This window comes from Thamnophis sirtalis, unplaced genomic scaffold (assembly GCF_051295495.1).
Source record: "Thamnophis sirtalis isolate CommonGarterSnake01/CBP01778 unplaced genomic scaffold, rThaSir2_p1.2 scaffold_1, whole genome shotgun sequence".
In the NCBI taxonomy this organism is placed as follows: Eukaryota; Metazoa; Chordata; class Lepidosauria; order Squamata; family Natricidae; genus Thamnophis; species Thamnophis sirtalis.
Window position 1 is genome coordinate 111,890,659 of NW_028261381.1, and position 21,564 is coordinate 111,912,222.

Consider the following 21,564-nt stretch of genomic DNA (forward strand, 5'->3'; position numbering starts at 1 on the left):
GGGTGGTGAGAGCAACTGGAACTTGGCTGGGCTGGCTGCTTGTCACCCTGCAAGGCAGGATGCAGGGCAGGCAAAAAAGGCAGAGACGGGGTGGGGAAATATAGGGAAGGCAATCCTTTACTTTGAAAGTACTGAGGCTCAGGGCTGGAAAGTTCAGAATGGCTTAGGATGGGTCCTTGGCTAACAACCAGTGGAATTTGGTTAACAACAGCAATGAGGAGTGCTAGGATTGCTGTCACTAAGTGATGCAATCAGGTGATACCGTGCTTTACGTCCCCACTGTTTAGCAATGGAAATTCTGGTCACAATTGTGGTTATAAGTCAAGAACTACTTGCGTTAAGACTTAGTTATTTGGAGAGGCTGCCTATCTCCCACAGTACCTCCCTGGCTGACTTGATGTGGTAGCACTGGCACTCTCTGGGTTTTTTCAATTACAAAATGACATCTATCCGGACCTGAGGAAATAGGCCTGCTTTAATGAAGGGCCTGGTTTCTGCAGTGAGGCTTCTCCTAAGATGTGGGTGACTCCTGACTCTACCAGAGCTTTAAAAAGCATTGAGGACCTGGTTCTCTGTCTAGGCCTTTCCCAAGGGTGTCTGAAGTCCTTCTGAGAAGCGTGTTTTTCACTGCGGCCTGGTTTCGCCATCATTTGGTTCCTTTGTATTTATTATTATTTTTCTATTGGTTTTAATTTATGAGCCACCCAGGGTCTCTGGTAGAGTCAGCCTTTTGAGGTAGTCTCAGCAAAAAGCACCAGCCATGAGTACTAACAGTACATTTTAATAAGGTTCCAATAATAGAATTTTGCAAGTCTGAAAGTACCTCTCTCCTCCTTTACTTTACTTCTCATGTATTCCCCCCTCCAGATGGGTGGAAATCACGGGTGGGCCAACCCACTCACCCCGGCTCTATGCCATCCTATTTAGGCACGTTTTCAAGCCGAAGTGCATGCGTGGAAGGCCAACCACATGCGCAGATGGGGCCACACTCACATTTGCAAGCCAGTAGGGAAAGTAAGTGAATACCACCCCTGCCCCCCCGCCTCCATTTCATTTATCAGACCACTGAAAGAGGCAGCTTTCTCCTGACTCCTAAGGCCACTCCCATATACCATTATAATGAGTCAGATGGTATATAAACATTATTATTATTAAATATATATTTCATGGATAAATGTTTGTGAGATTATTTTTAAAAAAATCAGTAACTGAAAGTAAATGAATGAATTTCGGTCCAACTATTTAAATGTAGAGAGGGAGACTGAAAACCTCATAGGTGCAATAACTGTTCAGCTGTCTTTGTTAAATTAATTGAATTATTTCTAGATACAGGAAGTGGGGAATGAAACACATTGCAAGCAGCGATCTATGTACCTCTTTGGCTTCTACACAGATGCAGCAGAAATCTCTTGGTTGCTTTTGGTAACAAAAGGAATCCTCACTCACCACGTACACTGTAATTAAATCAAAAGACAGAAATTGAGCTATTTAGTCAAATGAGGAAAACGACACACCAACAGAAAACTGAACTTAATAATTCCATATCCAATATTTTTAGCCTCCATCCCCTTCTTCTAGCTTTTTTGTCCTCATAACGCATCTAGAAGACAACAGTACAACATTTTACTATTTTTGATTCTGCTAAAAAGTATTAATATACTTCAAACCAGGATATAATTAGAGGCATCTATAATAAATTAAACACTCTTTTTAAAAATCAGTGCAAAGCTCTAAAAATAATACCCATAAAATCATAAATAGCTTAAAAATCAGGGCAAGACCAGAAAGTAGAACAATATCCATTTAACCAAAGGGGGAAGAGGCAGAACCTAAGTTGATATAAAAGCTCAAAGTACTTGGCACCAACTTTATTTAGAGACTTCCTCTGCAACAGAAGCTATAACAATGACAATTTATTATTACACTGTGTTATTCAACACAGTGGAATAATAAAACAAAATAAATGTCCTGAAATATCTTTCCAGCTTTCCAGATGACAGCTACCAATGCAAACATGTTTTTAAAAGATTCTTTTCTTGCAAAGAAAAAGTGTAATTATTTTCTACCACTCCCTCATGAGAACAGTGAACACGTGTTAACAAGCAATTCTGGTCAGTCCATCAAGGAACTGTGGTGGCGCAGTGATTAGAATGCAGTATTGCAGCCTAACTCTGCCTACAGTCTGGCGTTCGATCCTGAGCAATGTTGACTCAACCTTCCATCCTTCCAAGATCAGTAAAATGAGGACCCAGATTGTTGAGGCAATATGCTGAAATTTGTAAACCACTCAGGAGAATATTTTAAAGCACTATGGAGTGATATATAAGTCTAAACGCTATTGCTATCTTGTGCTTTGGAAAGCACCTATCCAGAATTTGGCTGGTCCAACAAGACGAGGGAAGCACCAGAGCAGGGAGCCATGTCTGCAGCAGAAAGAGGCAAGTAGATCTCGGGATCCCCTGACTTGATTAACCCAAGAGTAATTTATGAAGCACCAGAAATCATGCATCACTTTCAGTTATATGGCCTTAGTGGAGGGGATGAGAGGAAAGTGATGCTACAAACTTACTTTTAACATTAAAATCAGCTCTGGAGATTCTATATAATTTCAAAGCAGAAAAGGAAGGAGATAAAACTTCCTCATTTTTAGCTAAATCCTATGAAGGATTATGCAGTGCTATGAAACAATTCAGACAAAGTAGAACTATGAGCTCCCTTCAACTATAGTAAGTAGTGTAGTGTAAAAAGTACTCACCCAACTCAATATTGCTGGTTATTTTCTTATGTACCTGAGCTGTAGTAATGGTTTTGTCATACAAATGTCGCTTACTAGCATCCTTCAACATAAACAATACCGTGGAAAGAGGTTGGTTGATCACTCCTGCTCCCAAAAACCCATGCTTAGTTGTAGATGATGAGAAGGCTTTATAATAAACAAACACGTTCTTCTCTGTGCACTGATATCTAATGGAGAAATAAACGCAAGATGAAAGCAGCTTTTCTGCAAAAATACCATAAAAAGTACTCTCTCGGTACAAATAGAAGGCATCTATGGCCAAAACTTACTTCCAGCCAGCGGTTGCCTGCCCACTGTAAAGGTTTTTCAAGTCATTTGAACATACTGCCATAACCTGTAAAGCAAGTAAAATGCAATGTTATAGTTAAGAAGTTGCAGCCCTTTATATAAAATTCAGCTTTATTTAAATTTAGAGATAGCTTATTATGTTCTTTTCTGAGGTTCATGCAGGTATTCAGCAACCTATCGGAACCAGGTTTAATTTTCCTTATTTCAATTAGTGACAGTATAAACTAAAGATTAACGAAATATATAAACCTATCACTTACATCCTTGATGTGGATGTATCTCCCAGTTGGTGGGGTGTGGGAAATAGTAATTTGGCTTGCAAAGAAATCTCTAGATTATAGATACTAATGTATAATCACAAAATATATTTTGTAAACTATAATCACAAAATAGGATAGCAGGCCAAGTCTATTAAAAATCTAGAATGTTAAAACTCTAAGCAACAAATCAAGAGTGGGAAGATTTTCATACCCCCGGGTGAGTCTTTTAAGGGGGAAGGACAGCTTCATTTTGCCTGTTTTTATCATCCCTCCTGAGAGGAAAGTATTTAACCATCCAGCCATCCAATTTCTAGGCTGCCCAAAAATGACTCTGGGCAACTTCACAAATCAAACACACAAACATATGGGAACAAATGCAAAAAATCAATCTCCCATATCACTGGACACCCTAACCAGTGGTGGGTTCTGGGCAGGACAGGCGTATCGAGCAGCGGCCGCCATACAGGAACAGTGGGCCATTTGGCCCACCCGTGTTCCTTGCTACTTTTTGAAGAAAACGAGTCACACTGGCTGACTATCACTGGGCGGTGGCTTGCGCATGCTCCTGAGAGAAGGTGTTTCAACAGAGAAAGTTCACTTCCTGGATCCCGCTAGACAGGTGATGGCAATTTTTTGGCTTTAGTGTTATCAACATTTGGGAAAGGCCTAACTTGTCTCTGCTGGTGTGTCACCCTTTTCCCAAGCAAAAGAGATACAATTTTCTATCCTTGACTTATGGCCAGTCGTTTAAAGACTGTTGAAAATTATGAAAGCCTTGGAAACTCTGTTTTACAGCCCATAAAGCATTTGCAGTCATTGTAAAATCTTCAGCCGCTGCTCTTTCCCCCACCATTCAGGCTCTTGGTAACTAGCTCACATTTACTAGCTGGTTACAGTATTCCGCAGTCATGTGACTACGTCTTTTTAGCTGGTTTCTGTTGAAAAAGATGCCCACTTGGGTGAATGGATTTATGACTTCCTGATTCACTTAACAACCACTGTAAAAATAGCTGTAAAATCAGGTTCACTTGAGAGCCCGCACTTATGACCATCATGAGTTATGACCAAAATTCTTGTCCCAATTGTGGTTATAGGTTGAGGGCTATCTATATATCTCTATCCTGAGCCAGGAAGAAAAGGTAATCCATGTCCTCACCTACTGCCTGGAGGCTTTTGGAATCTGGCTTGGAACATATACACACACAAACACAAACACACACACCTGAGCTGAGGTTGAATCCTATCTGGACTGAATGGATATGCATTTATAAGTGAATGCATCTAGATATATCCATGCTTGATTTGGGATGGGGTAGCACTTCCCCACACAAAGTGTGCTTGAGGTCACAGCTCCTGTTTGAATGGCATGTGATGGCTGTGGTCAAGAAGGTTTTTGCATAATCACATTTTGTGCAGGAGCCCTTTCAACCCTCTCATTTTCTGGCTGGATTACTGCACATCGGTCTGCATGAGATTACTCTTGAAGACTTTCCAGAAGCTTCAGTTACAGGCACAAAGAGGTTACCCATGAAATGAAGCTACTATGAGAGTTGAATTGGCTGCCAGACAGCTCCCAATGCTGGTTCAAACTTAGATTTTTGCATGACTATCTCCTTCAGGTTGAGACTGCCAATCTATTTTATTGAATGTCCTACCACCAAGGAAAATCCATCTTCAGAAACCCCATGATTTAACTTTCTGGAGGATGATCTCCCTCCTTTGGAACAGCCTACCTCCCTCACCCCGATAAGCAGAAAACCAGACCGTTCTTACTACATTGGTGACAGCCATTTGTGTTCAACATGCTTATCTACTCACCTCAGCAGTAGCAGTAGCCAAGACATGTTTGGACAAATCTTCATATCCTTTCACTGAAGAAGCTGAAAAGGTGCTAGGTGAAATAATTAGGCTATGAGGGTACCTAAGGCTGCTCTTCTCCACAGATGAAGAAGTCATAGGAAAAGTCTCTGTAACAGATGAGATAAATAAGGAGCCTACACCACAGATCTGACTTGAGCCACCTATTTACAGGATGTACAAAATTGGGCAAATGATTAAAATCAGATTGCTTTAGTGGATCACAACATTCTGCTTCCCATAACAGGTGATTTTCTAAAAGAGTTTGAAAATAACACGCCCTGAACATTCATAATCCAAATTCTTCAGATCAGTTTAGTGAAGAAGAGCTGAAAGACTTCCAGTCACAAAAGAACTTTATTTCATTTGTGATCCACACTCATTACAATAAGCATTGAAAGCCAACAGTTTCTGTTGCCACTATTTCAGAAACTGGCCACTTCCTTCTTAATAAAACTCGTTAAAAACTAGAGCTTTTAAAAATCAATTTTAAAATTAAACCAAGATGAACTTATTGTGCTCAAATTCTCAAGGCTGCAGAAAGTATATATTCAAATATGTGAAGACCAGTTGTGAGAAGGAATTGGTTGATTTGAAAATATATTCTATCCAGCCCCCACATTTTGTTCACTATCGGCACAGAGGGAAAAGCCAATAGCTTGGTAGAGTTATGAATTATTATTTCTGCACAGGATACAATCTTCCCAAGCAAATGATGAAGAAAAGGTGTTTAATGTGCTCTGGAAAAAAATGGGAGACTTCCTGAGAACATTTGAAATAACCTTATTCTTTTAGTGTACTGTGGAATCCTTGATGTTGTCTGACCTTAGCTGTGTTTGCATATATTTCATATATTTCATTATTTGATCAGATAACATCATCAGTGTAGTGAATAAGAGGGAGATGAGCTGCCCCACACTCGCTAGCACTATGATGTTACGTAGTTAAGCAATGAAATGTCTGCAAGCAAACAACCAAGCTCAGAGGCCATCAAGGACTCCACAGTTCAATCTAGACCCATGATGGCAAACCTGTGGCACACACAGCACTCTCTGCGGGCATACCAACCATGGCCCCAGGCCAGCTCCACCACACTCTCACTGGCCAGCTGGCCTTCGGGTCTTTGCTGCACATGTGCAGGGGGGGTGCATGCAGGGGATGCACACACGCATGCGTAGTGGCAGGGTGCATTCACTGGGGTCCCCAGCACCCTGTTTTGGCTTCCAGGTTGGTGCAAGCGGTCTTCCAGACCCAAAATGGGGCATGGGGGCGCCACACAAGGCCCCCCCCTGCCCCATTTTGGGCCTGGAAAGCCCTCCTGCACTAATCTGGAAACCAAAAATGGGTGAGTGGGGTGTATGCACAGGAGGCAGGGCGCATGAACGGTGGGCGTGGTGCATGCACGGTGGGCGGCACTTTCAGCACATGACAACAAAAAGGTTAGCTATCACTGATCTAGACCAACATATATTCTCTTTTAGTATACAGTAGTATTTTTTTTAATACATGGAACATCCTGAACATATTTGATACATAACTCATCATCAAATGATTTATCCAGCCCCTTACCACTAGCAGTTCCCTTTTGCGCTTGTTTGAGTATGCAAAGGTGATGGTTACTAATAGCTGAGCGTCCTCTTGCATCTTCTGCTGAATGTTCCACATCTTTGGCACAAAGCTAATATATGGGGGACGGGGGGAGAAGAAAGTAATATGTGATTATTTATTAATTTTGTTTTATTGAGCATTTATGCTACCCCAATCATAACAGACTGTGAGCTTTGCTCTGATGTTGGGTGTTGATGGATGACAGCATGAATTTAGAATCATGGAGATCTCTATTGGTTGAAAGTAACAGGAGAAGAGAAATATGCTTGAACCTAATAGAAATCATTGATAGAGAATGATATGAATGTTTTATCACCATACTGTCAATTACCTGCTCAATACACAATATTATTTATCTCATCCAACTAAGCTTATGACCAGGCTAAATCAAACGTATGACATTAAATAATATCTTATTCCATAATAATTCCCTTATTTTAATTATTTTGAAGAAGAGAAATTACAATTACCTGGGCTCCTTGTTTGCTAAGAATACTAGCAGAATAAGTAGCTGTGTTACTACTGTTGTATCCAGAAGTTGGTCCTGAAGACAAACTAAGGGTGGAATCTGTGTGTAAAGTGCTTGTGCTTATAAGAGTCTTCAGCTTAATTTCTTCCTATAATAAATACATCAATATTCAGAAATGCTGTAAAACAGGCTTGTTAAAGCTTGCTCATACTATTTCAAGTAGTCATTGATTTTATATCTTTTTCCTTTTAATATTCACTACTTCATTTGTTCTGCTTGTAGTTTTTGTTCAGAAAATAAACAAAACAGGTGAATGATAATGTCTTCTAAATGGTATTGTCTTATAAAATGAGTGACCTAAGAATCATACCTGGATGCAAATGTTTAGTAACTGAAATCTTCAAGAAATTTTTAAGGATTTATACACCCCATTTGGGTTAGATTTGGTGCATTCTTTCCTCTTCTTTCAATTGTTTCTAGTAGTGGAGCTACCTCAAACTTAGAACATAAATTAGGACAGATGTGACTATCTTTAAAGTGTCTTGCAAAGAATTATATTTCACGCATTCAGCTACAAAGGATTCTATCACATAATGTCCCAAAAAAGTTGGCACATGATGTATCTTCAGGCATGCCCAGATCATAAGATGCAGCTTTAAATTAACACAAAGTGTGAAAACTGGCTGAAATAATTTTAACACTTGCCTTCTGCAGCTGAGCATATATTTGTTCTCGAATGCGCTTCTTTTCTTGCTCAGCTCTTTCCCGGAGCTTGTCCCTCGCTCGTGCAATTTCAGTTTTAGTTTCTTCTTGTGCTTTCTGATATTCTCGAAGCAGCTGTTCAATCTCTGAAGGATGCCGGATCCTGATTTTTGGTTCCTGAACCCTTAAAAATGTCATTATGGTATTCTGTGTATTGATTTGTAAGTCACATTGTAAGTTTTTATGACACTATGAATGCTTTTACAAATAAAGAATAATTCTGTTGGTTAGGAATAGTAAATGTTAGAATGAGAATTAATTCTGGATGTAGGAAAGAATTAAAGCAGGAACTATTATCAGCCTAAACTGATAATCATCATTGCAGGATGAAGGCCATTTTACTGATGGTTGGGAAGCTGCAGGCAGCCATGTCATAGTCCTGGGCAGTCATTCCTAGAATGGCAGTGGCAGGGCTACAATCTGGATGTGGACAGAGGCTTGTCATGGCATGTAGTTTAAGTGCTCGCCAGGCTGCACTTCCCATCCTGGGAGATGGAAAGACACCTGCCAGGGAAGCCAGCCCTAATTATGAGCTCCGTAGCTTCACCATGTCTTGGGCCCGGACTGGAACAATGTTTCTTCTGGTGGGAGGGGAAGTGTGTCTTCAATGGCAATTCAACTATCTTAATTATCTTGCGACAAAGTTTCCCCTCACCACAAGTTGTCTCCGTCCCCACATTCCTGTCGAGCAGCACATTAGGGGCTGATGTTTCTTCTAATGGGGCACCAAACTGTCCGATGTCTAATTGGCCAGGGTGACTTGTTCTGTGCCAGTCTGATTGTACTCAATCAGCTGTGCCAACCTACCCGTGCCAACCTATGCCCACCTGTCTGTGCCATCTGAGTCATCCATGCGAAGTCATCCACACTGACCCAATCACGCCCATCCATGCTGACCTGGTCATGCTCACCCAACTGTGCCCACCCTGTGCCCACGCATTTGTACCCACCTGTCCACACCAACCTCTTTCTAAATGGCCCTGGGCCACCCTACCTTGTATTTTCTACAACATCCCGTCTCAACTGTTGGAGGTATTCACGGCGTCGGCTGGGCAGATCTATTTCTCTCTGGTTACTGTCCAGGGTTTGCAAAAAATTCAGATGCTTTTGTGGACTAAGACTGCGACTCCTCCTGAAGCACTGAAGTCTCTCTTCTCTCTGTTTCCTTAAAATTTCAATTGATTTCTTGTGCCTATTTTGAAAATGGGGGGGAAAGGGATACTTAAAAAAAAATAAGTTGTATTTTTTAAACTTTAAAATTTTTACAAGATTGAAAAAAGCGAGAAGATAACATATCAGATGGAAGGAATATAACCTTGTCTAATATGCATGTGGAACCCAAATTTGAAATAAACTTGCTATGTTTAATACACATTATTTCTAGTTTTGGATGCCTTGGGCTGCCCTTTGCTGAAGTGTTTTATAGCTATATTATTTCCGGTGTTGCTATAATATATAATCCCTAATTTACCAGACAGAAGGATAACACAGAATCCCTTGCCACTGTCTTACTCTAACTACTAGGTTAGAGGTTACTGCGCTAATGCTGAGTAATATTTGAACATGTTCCGATAATATTATACTTCGGGTTTTCCTCCTCTCCTTTCCTTCTCTCTTCTCTCTTCCCTATCATTGGTTGTCAGTAAGAAATTGATAACATAAATGTATTAAGTTCACAAAAGCTTGTGCCTTTTAATAGCAGCTGTCAGTACTCCTCCTGATTTATGATTCTGGGAAAAACTCATTACACATTACCAAGAGGGAAGGCTCTTTGGAAGATACGATTAATGGCAGCTGCTCAACTTTCCAAATACCTACTTCTGTTCTGCAATATTCTATTTTTCTTCTGTTGGTGGTGGTACAGGTAGTCCTCGACTTACAACTATTTGTTTAGTGACTGTTCAAAGTTGAAACAGCATTGAAAAAAGTGATCTATGACTGCTGTTCACATTTACAACTATTCCATGATCCCCATGGTCACATGATTAAAATCCAGACACTTGGAAACTGACTTAGACTTATGAGAACCGCAGTGTTCCAAGATCATGGGTTCACCTTTTGCAACTTTTTGACAAGCAGAATCAATGGGTAAGCCAGATTCACGTAACCGACGGGGTTACTAATTTAACAACTGTAGTGATTGACAACCATGTCAAGAAAGGTCATACAGTGGGGCAAAAACTCCTTTAACAACTGTTTTGCTTAGCAAAGAAAATTTTAGCACAATTGTGCTCGTTAGTCGGGGACCACCTGAATGTCAAACTCCTGCTGTATTTAGCCAATCTGTAATGTTGAGAAAATAGTTACCTTTCGTAAAGCTGCTGCTTTGTGGGCACTGCTGTCAATTCCTCACCAACTATATTCTGAAGAATCCTGAGTTGTGCATCGGTTTCACCAATCCCATAGGTTAACTTTGCTTCCGTGAGTTCCACAGTAAGAGGTTGCTGACTCATATCTAAATGTATTCCAGCCATAACCTGGGCACGCTCTCTTCTTAGTCTCTCAATCTCTCTGGCTCTCCTTTCGCTAAGTAGAAATCTCTCTTCTATTTCAGTGGTTCTTCTGTTAACTGATTTCCCTTCTGTCTGGCTGTGGATATCGCTAGCACTCAATGTCAGGCTAGTTAAGGAAGAGTGAGGAGCACCCTTCACACCACACCAATTGCTGAATTTATTGTGCATGGGCAGGTCACGAAGACTGTAACTTCGATGTCTGTGGGCCTTTACTAACGAAGTGTTTCCATTTAGCAAGATTTCAGTATTACATACACTATCAATATCAGATCCTGTTTTTGTATCATCGTCATCATCATCATCCTCTTCATCAACATCATTATCGTCTTGCATGTCACTCATTTCTGACCTGAGTAAAGAACCACCCTTCTCATTTCTCCAGATATGGGGGCATGGTTGAGAAGAATCAAGAACACATTCATGGGTTTCTTCAGATTTTACACAAGAAGAGGTATGAAGCTCATTTAAAGATTTTGGTAAAGACCTCTTAGATGGTGAACATTCTGAATTTCTAATGGAGTTTCCACTTTTAATTTCTCCCGAGAAGTTTCTTGCCCTTCTCATGGCTCGTGTGTGATGAAATGAATGTTCTGTGGGAAGGGTTTCTCCATGATCATCAATTATATATTCCCCATGGCTAGAAAGTTCTAAAGTACTGCTTGAGTGATAAAGTCTTTCACTGTGAACTGCAGTATGTGTGTCAATGGTCAATCTTTGCTTTTGTTTTGAAGTACCTTTTTTGGAAAGCACTTTGGTCATGTTTTTATCCAAGCCATTTCCAGATCTTTTATGAACATCCTTGCTCTCTCTAGGTGTGGTAGACTCACTGTCTATCTCAGCATGTGAACAAGTATCAAGACATGATTCCCAAGAACACCTATTATACTGTAGATCTGAATCCTTTTTCTTAAAATCAGTTCCTGAATTATCAGTACTTTTCACCTGTTTCCCAGATGATGCTTTGGAAAAACTAGTTGAAATCTCTGATGTAGTTTGCTGGTTGATTGGACTTGCACTTAGTATCAAAATAGGGGAAGAAGCTCTGTCAACTAGCAAGTTGTTTTTCGCATACAGTTGCCTTCTTTCTGAAATGCCAGTTTTATCAATAGGATTATCATCTTGAAAGTAACAGTTGGGAGACAGAGAGCTACAAGAAGCAGGACTACTAACAGCAGAAGCTGAAGACTTACGTCTAGAATTATATAATGGGGGTGCAGTTGGATATACTTTGGGACTATTGAAAGCAGGTGTTGATGAAATAGTTAATGGTGTTTTAGGCACTTCTGAAGAAGAACTGGAATGCATACCTAAAATAGATTGAGGCATATAATAATGTTCTTGAGTATCAACATCATGACTTCTTATGTCAGGCATACTCAGCAATTTCTTTCCTTTGGTTTTTGATATTCTTTCCTTAGGTAGACTTATAGTATCTGGATGTACTAGTTTCACAATAACATTTACTTCTTGAGATTTCACTAGCTCGGTTTTCATATTAGCATCAGTTTGTCTGTCCTCAATTGTATTTCGAGGATGTCCTAAAATATCAGTTTGAATGCCTATGTCTTCGGTTGTTTGAGTATGGCGATCAAACATGCCAAAGCTTGTTCTCTGTTCAACTGCTTTATGGTAATTTGGTTTGTCGTCCTTTATTTTTTGAAAGGACAAATTTCCAAGCAGCTCAGAGGTGTTGTGAAGAAGCTGTGAAAGATGCATGGAAATGTTCTGCACGCTTGACCAAGAAGAAGGTTCTTGGAATGAACTGTTGCTTGGCTCAGGTTTTCTTGCAGGTAGGTCTGTATAGCTTCTGCGATGTCTCTTCTGTCTCTTATGCTTTGCTGGAGCTTCTGTCTGTGTTTCCCGATCACAAATAACTATTTCTTGCTGTTTATTATATGGTAAATTTGTTTTAGTGGGGTAGAATAGAACAATTTCATCAACTGGTGTGGAAGTATTTTCAGATTGTTGAGTGCATCTCATATCTGGAAGAACATTTTCACAACCGGAAATGCAATTTTCTGGTGTGTTTTCAAGTTCATCCTGAGAAATATTTGTATCACGTTTGTCATTTCCATCAGAATGCGTAGAATCGAAACTTTCTCTTGCAACATCCCACCTTTGGAGATCTTCGGTACTACTAAGGGTGCTGGACAACATTCTTGCAATAGCATATGAACTGAGATGAGAATGGAATGGAGAATTTTGAGAGTTCAAACCATTATCCACACTGGAACATCTTATAACAGTTTGATTATCCAAGCTCAGTGGAGGAGGATTGCCGGAAACATCACTTGCACTTCCAAATACATATTGTTTCCAACCCATCTTGCAACATTCATCTTGCTGCCATGGGTGTATGTAAGGGTTTATATCACTCGAATTAAAGTGCATTGAATCATTATTATCTTTATCTAGTTCATTTGTTGCCTCCAATTGATATCTCGGTTCATTATTTTTGTTTATATAATCATGCAGCGGCGTAATGCTACTCAAGCATTTATTTGCTTCTATATCTGTAAGATTATCAACAGAGTAAGCAACAGCTTTTAGGCAAGAAACTGGAGATGAATCTGAAGAAGGAACATCTTGAGATTGTTCTTTATAGTCTCCTTGGGCTACAATAGATTTTTTTTGAAACCTGGGTTTAAAATTACTTGGGACATTCTCTGTTTTCAATTTTGATAAGCTTTTAGTACTGCACAGGTCATCCTCAGTTGGAGAGGGCGGCTCAATGCTCATATTTAATTCTTGTAATGACTTAGAAGCTGGATGCACAGACATGTCTTCTTCGGACGTTTCTGAAGCACATTCGACAACAGAAGTAGCAATCACTGGTGCTGATAAGCTATGACTCTGCAAATCTGGCCACTGTGTATCTTTTTTCATTCTCTTTGCATTCTGTGAAGTGTAAATGTTATTTTTATTCTTCTGTACGGCCGGTGCATGCTCCTCTTGCAAAGTTAAACAGTCATTTATTGAGAAATATCTGGAAGGAATTCTATCGTGTTTCCTTGAATTGTTCAGTTCGTCTGATATCAAAATTTCTCTCTCAGCCTTTATCATCTTACATGCAGTTGTTTGAGAGTTACCTATTTCTGTAGTAGAAACATTTATTGCATCCACGCTGCTATTTAAATATAGTGTACTCTGCTCTCTTTGTAAACCAAGGTTTGTATTTAAATTGTGGTATAAAGTTTTGTCACTATCTTTCAAGCATTCTTTTTGTGGTAAAATATTATTCGGGGGTTCAGGACAATCAGTTACTTCATGGCATTTTTTCTCAGACTTAAAATTATGTATTCCACTGCAATCTAAAATAGAGTTTCTTTGACAGCTAGATAACGGGAGGCATTCATTTCCTTCTGCATAAAAAATAATTGTTTCTGAAGTACGCAATGGCGGGTTAAGGATTTCAGAATCTTCACATTGGCTGGCAGTAAGTGAGGGACAGTTTAAGGGACCTGGGTTTAAAGCAGCAGGTATCAGAGTCTCATTGAGACTTGTGTTGCTTTTAAGAGATGTTTCTGAAGATGAGAAACAACTATCTGGCAAATCCTGGTGACCAATCGAGTTATTTTCTTGGAGTTGAAATGTAGCTGACAAACTGGAAGTCAAAGAATTGTGCTGTGAGTTGGTAGATGAACTACATGTAGAACATGAGGAACCCTCTTGGGATTTTGGCGGGTTGGCATCTTTAAATAAAATGCAAGCTGAAAAATCTTCCACAGAACATTTAGGAGGTGCTGTTTCATGGCTGCTCCTTTCATTAACATGTTGAGGAGTAAGCAAGTTTTTTTCTGGTAATTTTGTTTCTGTTCTAGTTGTGTAAATGTCAGATTGTAAAGAGGCATTTTCTTGGTCGCACACACATTCAGGGAAATCATTTTGATCTTGTTTTTTATTTTCATAGATCTCTTCAATACAATCACCACGCCCATCAATTTTGCTATCTTGTTGACATAAAGCATAATCCTCTGCACTTGATACCGGACAATCAGACACTTTACTCTCTTTAAAATAAAGATCATCTGTAGCTAGTGTATTCAAGTGTCTGGCAGAGTAGCCAGACATACATGTATTCATATTACATCCAGAACTATAGTCTTTCATACAATGAGTATTTTCCCATATGAATTTGTCAGAATTTCCTAAAAGAGTTTCACCAACTTCAGAGGATGCTACAGTGTTATTTTCTATAGAGAAATCATGAGACATTCTGCATGCAAGACTTTCTGTGGTTTCTGTTTGACATCCCCGAAATTCATTACATTTTTCAACATTGGCTGTGCATTCATTTTCAACGCATGTGGAAATAAGGCATTTATTTTCCTGATTATATTGCACTGATGAGTCTACCTCTTTCTGGCTGACACTATTCTCAAAACAATCTTGAAAAGAATATGTCGTTTCTTCTAACTCACCTCTGAATACTGAAGTGAAGACATTTTTTTCAGTAATTATTGAGCCCGATGTAGTACTTTCTTTAGGAGGTATATTGAATGAATTCAACAACTGTTCAGACTCTTCATGAAAGTTACCTACATTGTGATTTATAGAAGAGTCCAACCTTTCGTGAGGGAAAACATTGTTTTGTGTGTTGTCAACAGAAGCATAATCCAATGATTTATGGCTTTCCATAAATTTGGAAGATGTGCCTTGCTTATTAGGACTTTGCTCAGACACAGAATAATTTAAAGTTTTATTTAACATTAAATCATCTACAGATTTAGCTATTTCCTCTTTGTCAACAGAAGATAGTCTTCCAGCTTTCCCATTACTCTTTATTTCTGTATCATAATACTGAAGTACTTCATTGCAGACATTATTGCTCAATGGCAGTGTAAGATCATTTGTTGTATTAGTATCAATGTTCCTATTTTCTCCATGTGTAATTTCTGTTTGTAACAGAAGACTTTGTGTGGGACCATGGGAAAATCCTTTAACAGTGACTGAAGTTAAATCATAATCTTGATTTATATTTTGTGGTGCATCTCTTTGGCTAACTGGCATCAAGTTATCAACAGTATTGGCATCATTCCTTGAAAAGATGTGAGGTAGCAATTCTTTTTGTTTTGATACTTCATTTAAAGATGCCTCGCTATCTGAATAGCAGTAACTGCCTATGTTTCCTGGTAAAACTTGATCTTGGAAGATATCCTGTTCTGGATTTCTATTATTTTCTTTAAAACACCCCCTTTCCTTTTCTGCTTTGAAAGTATGCATGGTTTGTGCCTTGATGGTTTGAGACTGAACCTCAGGTATACATACTTGTCCTGGGTTTATCAAATGCACTGGCTCATTTTCCTTAGGAAGGTAGCACCTTGGTATAGATTTATAAGCATCAAGACTGTTTCCAACAAACTTATCACAGTGTTCTGAAATAGAAGTCTGAGAATAATCTGTGGAAGATTGAGGTGCGTTAATGCTTTCAACTTGTTTGAGCTCTTTTTTAATTCCATACCATTCAGTGACACCTTTATTATCCCCTAAATTAGCACTATCATTATTGTCCTTCAGTATTTCACTCACATGATTCCAAAGATTTGCTGATCCTTTCTCATTGTGTGTTTCAATGCTATTAATACACATGTCTGGTAAATCAAGTTCATCATCTTGTTCTTCCAATTTAGAAGCAGTGAAGTATATTTCTGGTATTTCAGCAGGATCATATTTTGTTCTCTTACCACAATCAGTAAAACATAGAGTCTGATTTTCTTGCAGCAAAATGGTATTTTCAGCAAGTTGTAACCCAGTTAATTTTGAATTTGCACATTCCTCATTTTTTCTTGCCTCTCTTTGTTCTTTATCTACTCCTTCAGAATAGTTTATTTCCCTATCAACTTTATCTTCCTGAATAGCATTAGGATATTCTGTTAAGATTTCTTTTGAAAAGATCTCATTATTATGATACGTATTTTTATCTGCACTGTAGCTTAAATTATTATCTTGCCTATGTTTCATGGTTTCTGCAGTCGCGAATGGCTCAGAGCCATGGATATTTTCTGTACCAATATCATTTTTAACTAGTTGGTCAAATGTGTCAGAAAACTCTTCTGTGCTTTGACAGCTTTCTTTTATAGCATCAGGAAAAATATTTTGTTTTCCTTTTTCTTGGATTCTATGATGATTAATAGTGGGTATGCAGATGTTACTCTCACCCTTCATTGTTAGCTCTGACGCACACAGATCTTCACTAGAATCAGTGAGCTGGATCTTCTCTTCATCCTCTACTGCTCCCATTACAGATTGGTTTGGGCAACATTTCTCATGATCACTCTTGGGTCTCTGAATCAAATTAGAGGCTTCAGAGTTTCGTCTGCTTTCTAATGCTTCAAGTGTACAGTAACCATGTAAACGTTTATTTTGATTAAGTTTCATTTCTAACATGTCACATTCCAGCTCTCTGATACTAATTACTAGCTTATTGAGTTCTTCAGAGTTTATGATTGTATTATTGTATTCAGCCTGGTTTCCCTCTGACCTCCAATGGATTTTTCTCTCAACAGAGTCTTTTGGATTGTTGGACGTTTCATTGATATACAGGCAGAAGTTTTGAGAAGCTGTGACTGGTAAAAGTTCATCTTCTCTCAAAGTTCCTCTAGAGTCATTTCCGGTGTTATTTCTGGATAGACCAGAATGCAGTCCTGCTCCCAAGCAATAGTTTTTATTAAATGAATAATGCAAATCTGGAGTTTCTTTTTGCTCTCCTACTGCAGGTGTGCAACAACTTGTGTTCTTTCCAGAGTGAATGGAGTTACACACAAGACGATTAGCTACTTCTGGGTGTTTCTGATCTGGATGATTGCTATTATTTTCCATTGAAGAAGTACTCATCTGACAAACATCCTTAATTCTAGGTATGTTTTCATAACACATAGCTGAGTTGAACTGTGGAGTAAATTTTTCACTTGTTTCACAAGAACAATCAAGTGAAGTATTAGTTTTTTTCTCACTTCGCTCTACATTGAAGTGCACTGATTTTTCCATCACAAAATCCACAGATAAAGGTGTTCCTGGCTTGGAAGCAGAATTCATGTTGCATTTGTCCCTCTCGCTGCTCTTCTCCATCATATTCCCAGCATTCAAAGTTGGGAAAGCTTTGTGACTTACATTTTTTCCAGAATAATCAACTTTTAAGCTTGAAGAGGAACCATTCATTAAACCTTTTGTCTGCAATTCAGATTTATTTTCTGAATCCCATCCTTCAGCTCGAGGTACTTCTTTCACTTCTCTAAATGAGGGAACCTCTAAAGCAGATTCTCTCAGGGCATCCCTGCTCTCTTGCATATTGTCTTTTTCAGCTTCAGGGATCTGCATTAATGTTGCAAACTGGTCACTGGAGTGAAGGGCCACTTTACCTATGTGGTTTAACTCAACTGTTTTTGAGTCTCTTGTGTTACTATCTGAATCAGAATTGGCATCTCCCTTTTCAATTGTCCTAAAAAGACATTCTTTAAAATTAGTATTTATATAAATTTCTTCTTTCTGTAAAATAGGAGCATTTGGGACAGATGTTAAAAGATTGTTTTTAAAATCTTGATCTCGGGAAATCTCTGAATAAGGTGAAGAAACAGACTCTAGGACTGGTTTCAAACAGCTGGATGTTTCTTTCCATTCACAGGTGGATCCTGCTTCAGATAAACCATGTGGCTGTTGACAATTAGATGTGGATAAAGAGGCAGCCTCACTGTAACACGGTTTTGTAGGAAATGTGGAAATATGACCAAATGATGTATTTTTGCTTGAAAAAGAAAACAATGATGTGTCTTCTGCAGCTTCAACTTCAAGATGTTTCCTTGTTTCTGGTAAAGGTACTGATGGTGCTGTAGATGAAATTAGCATTTCAATCTGACGGGGTTTGTTATAGCAAGTAACAAATGATAATTCAGCAGCTGATTGTCTTACATCATCCCTTTTTATCAAGTAGCTCGATTTATTAGCAGGGTACATCTGAGCAACCCAAAATTCTGAATGGTCTTGAGAGGTGGGAACAGTTATTATAGGTCTATTCGTTTGATTTTTCAAATTGTTGGACAGCCAAGCATCTGTCAAAACTGGAAGATTTTCACCGTCAGTGTGAGACCCTTGATCTGCTGAGCCACCTTGACCTGAGAAACTTATTTTCATTTTGTTCGGTGTTTGATCACAAACAGAACTAAACTGTGAATTGACATCTAAGTAAAAAGAACTTGCATTGAGACTCAATGCACTAGTTTCACTACAGAGCTCAAGCTTGTTCTGTTCATCACTCACAACACAGTCTGACCTTAGGTTTTGCAATTTCCAAAAAACTTCCGCTGGCACTTCATCGTATGAATCTAGTTTAGATTCTTCTGCAAGATCTGACACCTCATCAGCATCACCTAAGCTATCCAGAGAAAAGCTTCTTGCATTGATAGTCAGATCGCCTGATGTGGATGTGCTTGTTAACTGTGAGAGAGATTGATCACGCTCGCCTTTGCAGACCTTAATAGGTTCTGGATGTATTTTAGAAGAATCATTCATATCTTGGCTTTCGGCGTTGTTTTCCTTTTCTGTAAGTGAATCTTGTGACATTTGGCTGTCATCACTTTCTGAACCTTCTAATTCCACAGTGTCTATTTGAGCTGATTCCTTCAGATGACTCAATTGTCTTGTCAAGACTTCTGAAGTAGCACATGAAAGGGAATCCACAGAATAATTACTATCTGTGTCAGAAAACTCAACATCCTCACCTTCTTGCCAGCTGATCAGTGGATCATGGACCATTTTGGAGATTCTATCATTCAGCATTTCAGCACTACGCCATCTTCTTTTTCCATGACAAAGTGATACATGACTATTTAGATTATTAAGGCTTCTTGCCGAAGGTAAGAATTCGTGCTTTTCTAATGAATGTTTGTCCACTGAACCCTTTTTAAAGTTCTTTGGGGTCTGGGTCTGTTGTTGAAGAAATGGTTTACCATATATTGATGATTTTTTAAGTTTCTTAACAGAATTTCCAGGAAATGAACTTTGGTGCTTTTTTCTTTTATCCACCTGAATTTTTTTACTGGCTTCCTGAGCTGCATTATTTTCTAAGTCTTGAATTAATTCTAGTTCTTTAATTTCAGACCCTTCCTTCTTTGTTTCAGGTTCATGCTTTTCCTTAAAATGATCTGTTGTAGAGGCCTTTGATCTCTGGGCTTTAGATCTGGTTGGTCTTAAGCTATTATCTGATCTCTCCATTGTTTGCTTATGTTTATCAAAATAAATGACTTCTGTATTATTACAGTTATTTTCCACTACTCCTTTATTTCTGAAATAGATATCCTGTTTTTTGATTATCTGTTTCTGTGTTAAGAAAGATCCATCTTTTTCCTTGTGAGTATTTCTTCTGGAATGTTCTTGGACTGCTCTGGGAAAATATTCTGCAGACGGAGATTTTCTTGGTGGATTGATTATGGAGCATGCGTAATTATGTGCTGAGGTAGATATCCGAGAGGGATTGCTCTTCAAGAAAATACTGTAGAAAAAAAAACAATTTGAGAATAAGTTTCCCATACTTTGCAATGAATTTGAAAGGCAATTATCCTGCTACAGACATTTATACAGGAACTAAGAGAGTGCTCTGTGATTAGACAGATTGAGACAAGAAACCAGGAAGAGCTATGCTAACTGTTTATAGTACGACTTTGTCATCTAACCAAAAAAAAATACATACATATGTACACTAAATTAATAATGTGGCATTATCTTCATTCCTATATTCAATTCTTATTCCCAAACAATTTGTATGGAGAACAAAATAACTCCGGGGCAAGGGCTCATTTTAGTTATTGGAACCAGTAAGAAATTTTAGAAGCTCTCAATGACTAAGGCTTGCCTAACCAGGTTATCTTAACACATTATGGGTTGATTAATGAAGTCTGGAGGATTTCTGATGTTGAATTTAGGCTTTTACATTGAAAAATGCCACCCCCAACTTTGTATTATATCATTTGAGGTATAGAATTCTATATAATTAGAATAAAAAAGGAGAGATATTTCATATAGAAGCATAATTTGTCCCAGACTATCCGTGAGGATTTTTTTTCACTAGACAAACTTTTCTCATTCCATAAATTGCCCTTTGTTAATCAGATGCAAATAACTGTTAATTTATTTCATACTTTTACATTGCCTGAAAGAATGTCTACTTTTAAGTGCTGGCTGTCACCTTTAAAATCCTTGGTGGCATGGCGACAGGTTACTTGGGAATGCCTGATGCCTACAGCTTGTCCCACCAGATCAGCCCAAGGAGCTTTCTTCAGGTCCCATCAATGCAGCAGCATCACTTGAGAGGTCCTAAGGAACCTGCTTTCTCTGTCATGATATCTGTCTCATGGAACAGCATCCCCATTGAGAAATGGACATACTTGTTGGCCTTCCAGAAGGTCATGAAGACCTGGCTATTCTCCCAGGCATTGGGACTCAGAGGTTAATGGAACTCTAATGTTGGTGAGTCCAATAAATTGGTATTCAGATTTAATGAGATTCTCATAGATTTCTTTTAATAGTTTGTAAACTGTTTTTCATTTTTATCTCTGTTCACTAATCAGAGTTCCTGTTAGTATAGATGGGATGGGGGGAAGGAGGCACAAAATAGATAAAATGAAGGTACTTAATGGTGAAGATTTAGACAAAGTCTATAAAACTTTGAAGCGACATCATACAGCTAGAAACAAATGCTTTTAAAAATATCATATCATATTAACATTTGTAATTTTTATTACACTGATAGGATTATGTGGACTTCACTGCAATATGTCTAAGTAGGATTACTTTTGAAGTCTGTCAGGAAATGTCATGTTGCACAAAGAAACATGGTATTTACCGGTTGGGAGATTGTGTTAATGTTGAGCTAGCTATTTCCTGCTTTAGATTCTCCCACTAACTGAGATCAGACATGAGTTGACAGGAGCTTGTCTCAACAGAGGTTTGTCTAGATAGGCACATTTTCTCTCTAATGAAATATATAAAGGATTTTAGGGTTTTAAAAAATGTACAGGG

The 21,564-nt window shown here is 38.6% G+C and overlaps 1 protein-coding gene across 1 annotated transcript in view; it reads right to left on the minus strand.

Annotated features, from left to right (window-relative positions):
• STARD9 (StAR related lipid transfer domain containing 9) overlaps positions 1–21,564 on the minus strand; it is a 94,620-nt gene that overhangs the window by 4,708 nt on the left and 68,348 nt on the right. Inside the window, exons 23-31 of the mRNA XM_014063212.2 lie at positions 10,349–20,038; positions 9,036–9,233; positions 7,985–8,165; positions 7,281–7,427; positions 6,772–6,880; positions 5,164–5,312; positions 3,067–3,131; positions 2,756–2,964; positions 1,375–1,454 (exon numbers count right to left, since the gene is read on the minus strand). Coding sequence (XP_013918687.2) covers positions 1,375–1,454; positions 2,756–2,964; positions 3,067–3,131; positions 5,164–5,312; positions 6,772–6,880; positions 7,281–7,427; positions 7,985–8,165; positions 9,036–9,233; positions 10,349–20,038 — 10,828 coding nt within the window. The remainder of the gene's footprint in view (positions 1–1,374; positions 1,455–2,755; positions 2,965–3,066; positions 3,132–5,163; positions 5,313–6,771; positions 6,881–7,280; positions 7,428–7,984; positions 8,166–9,035; positions 9,234–10,348; positions 20,039–21,564) is intronic.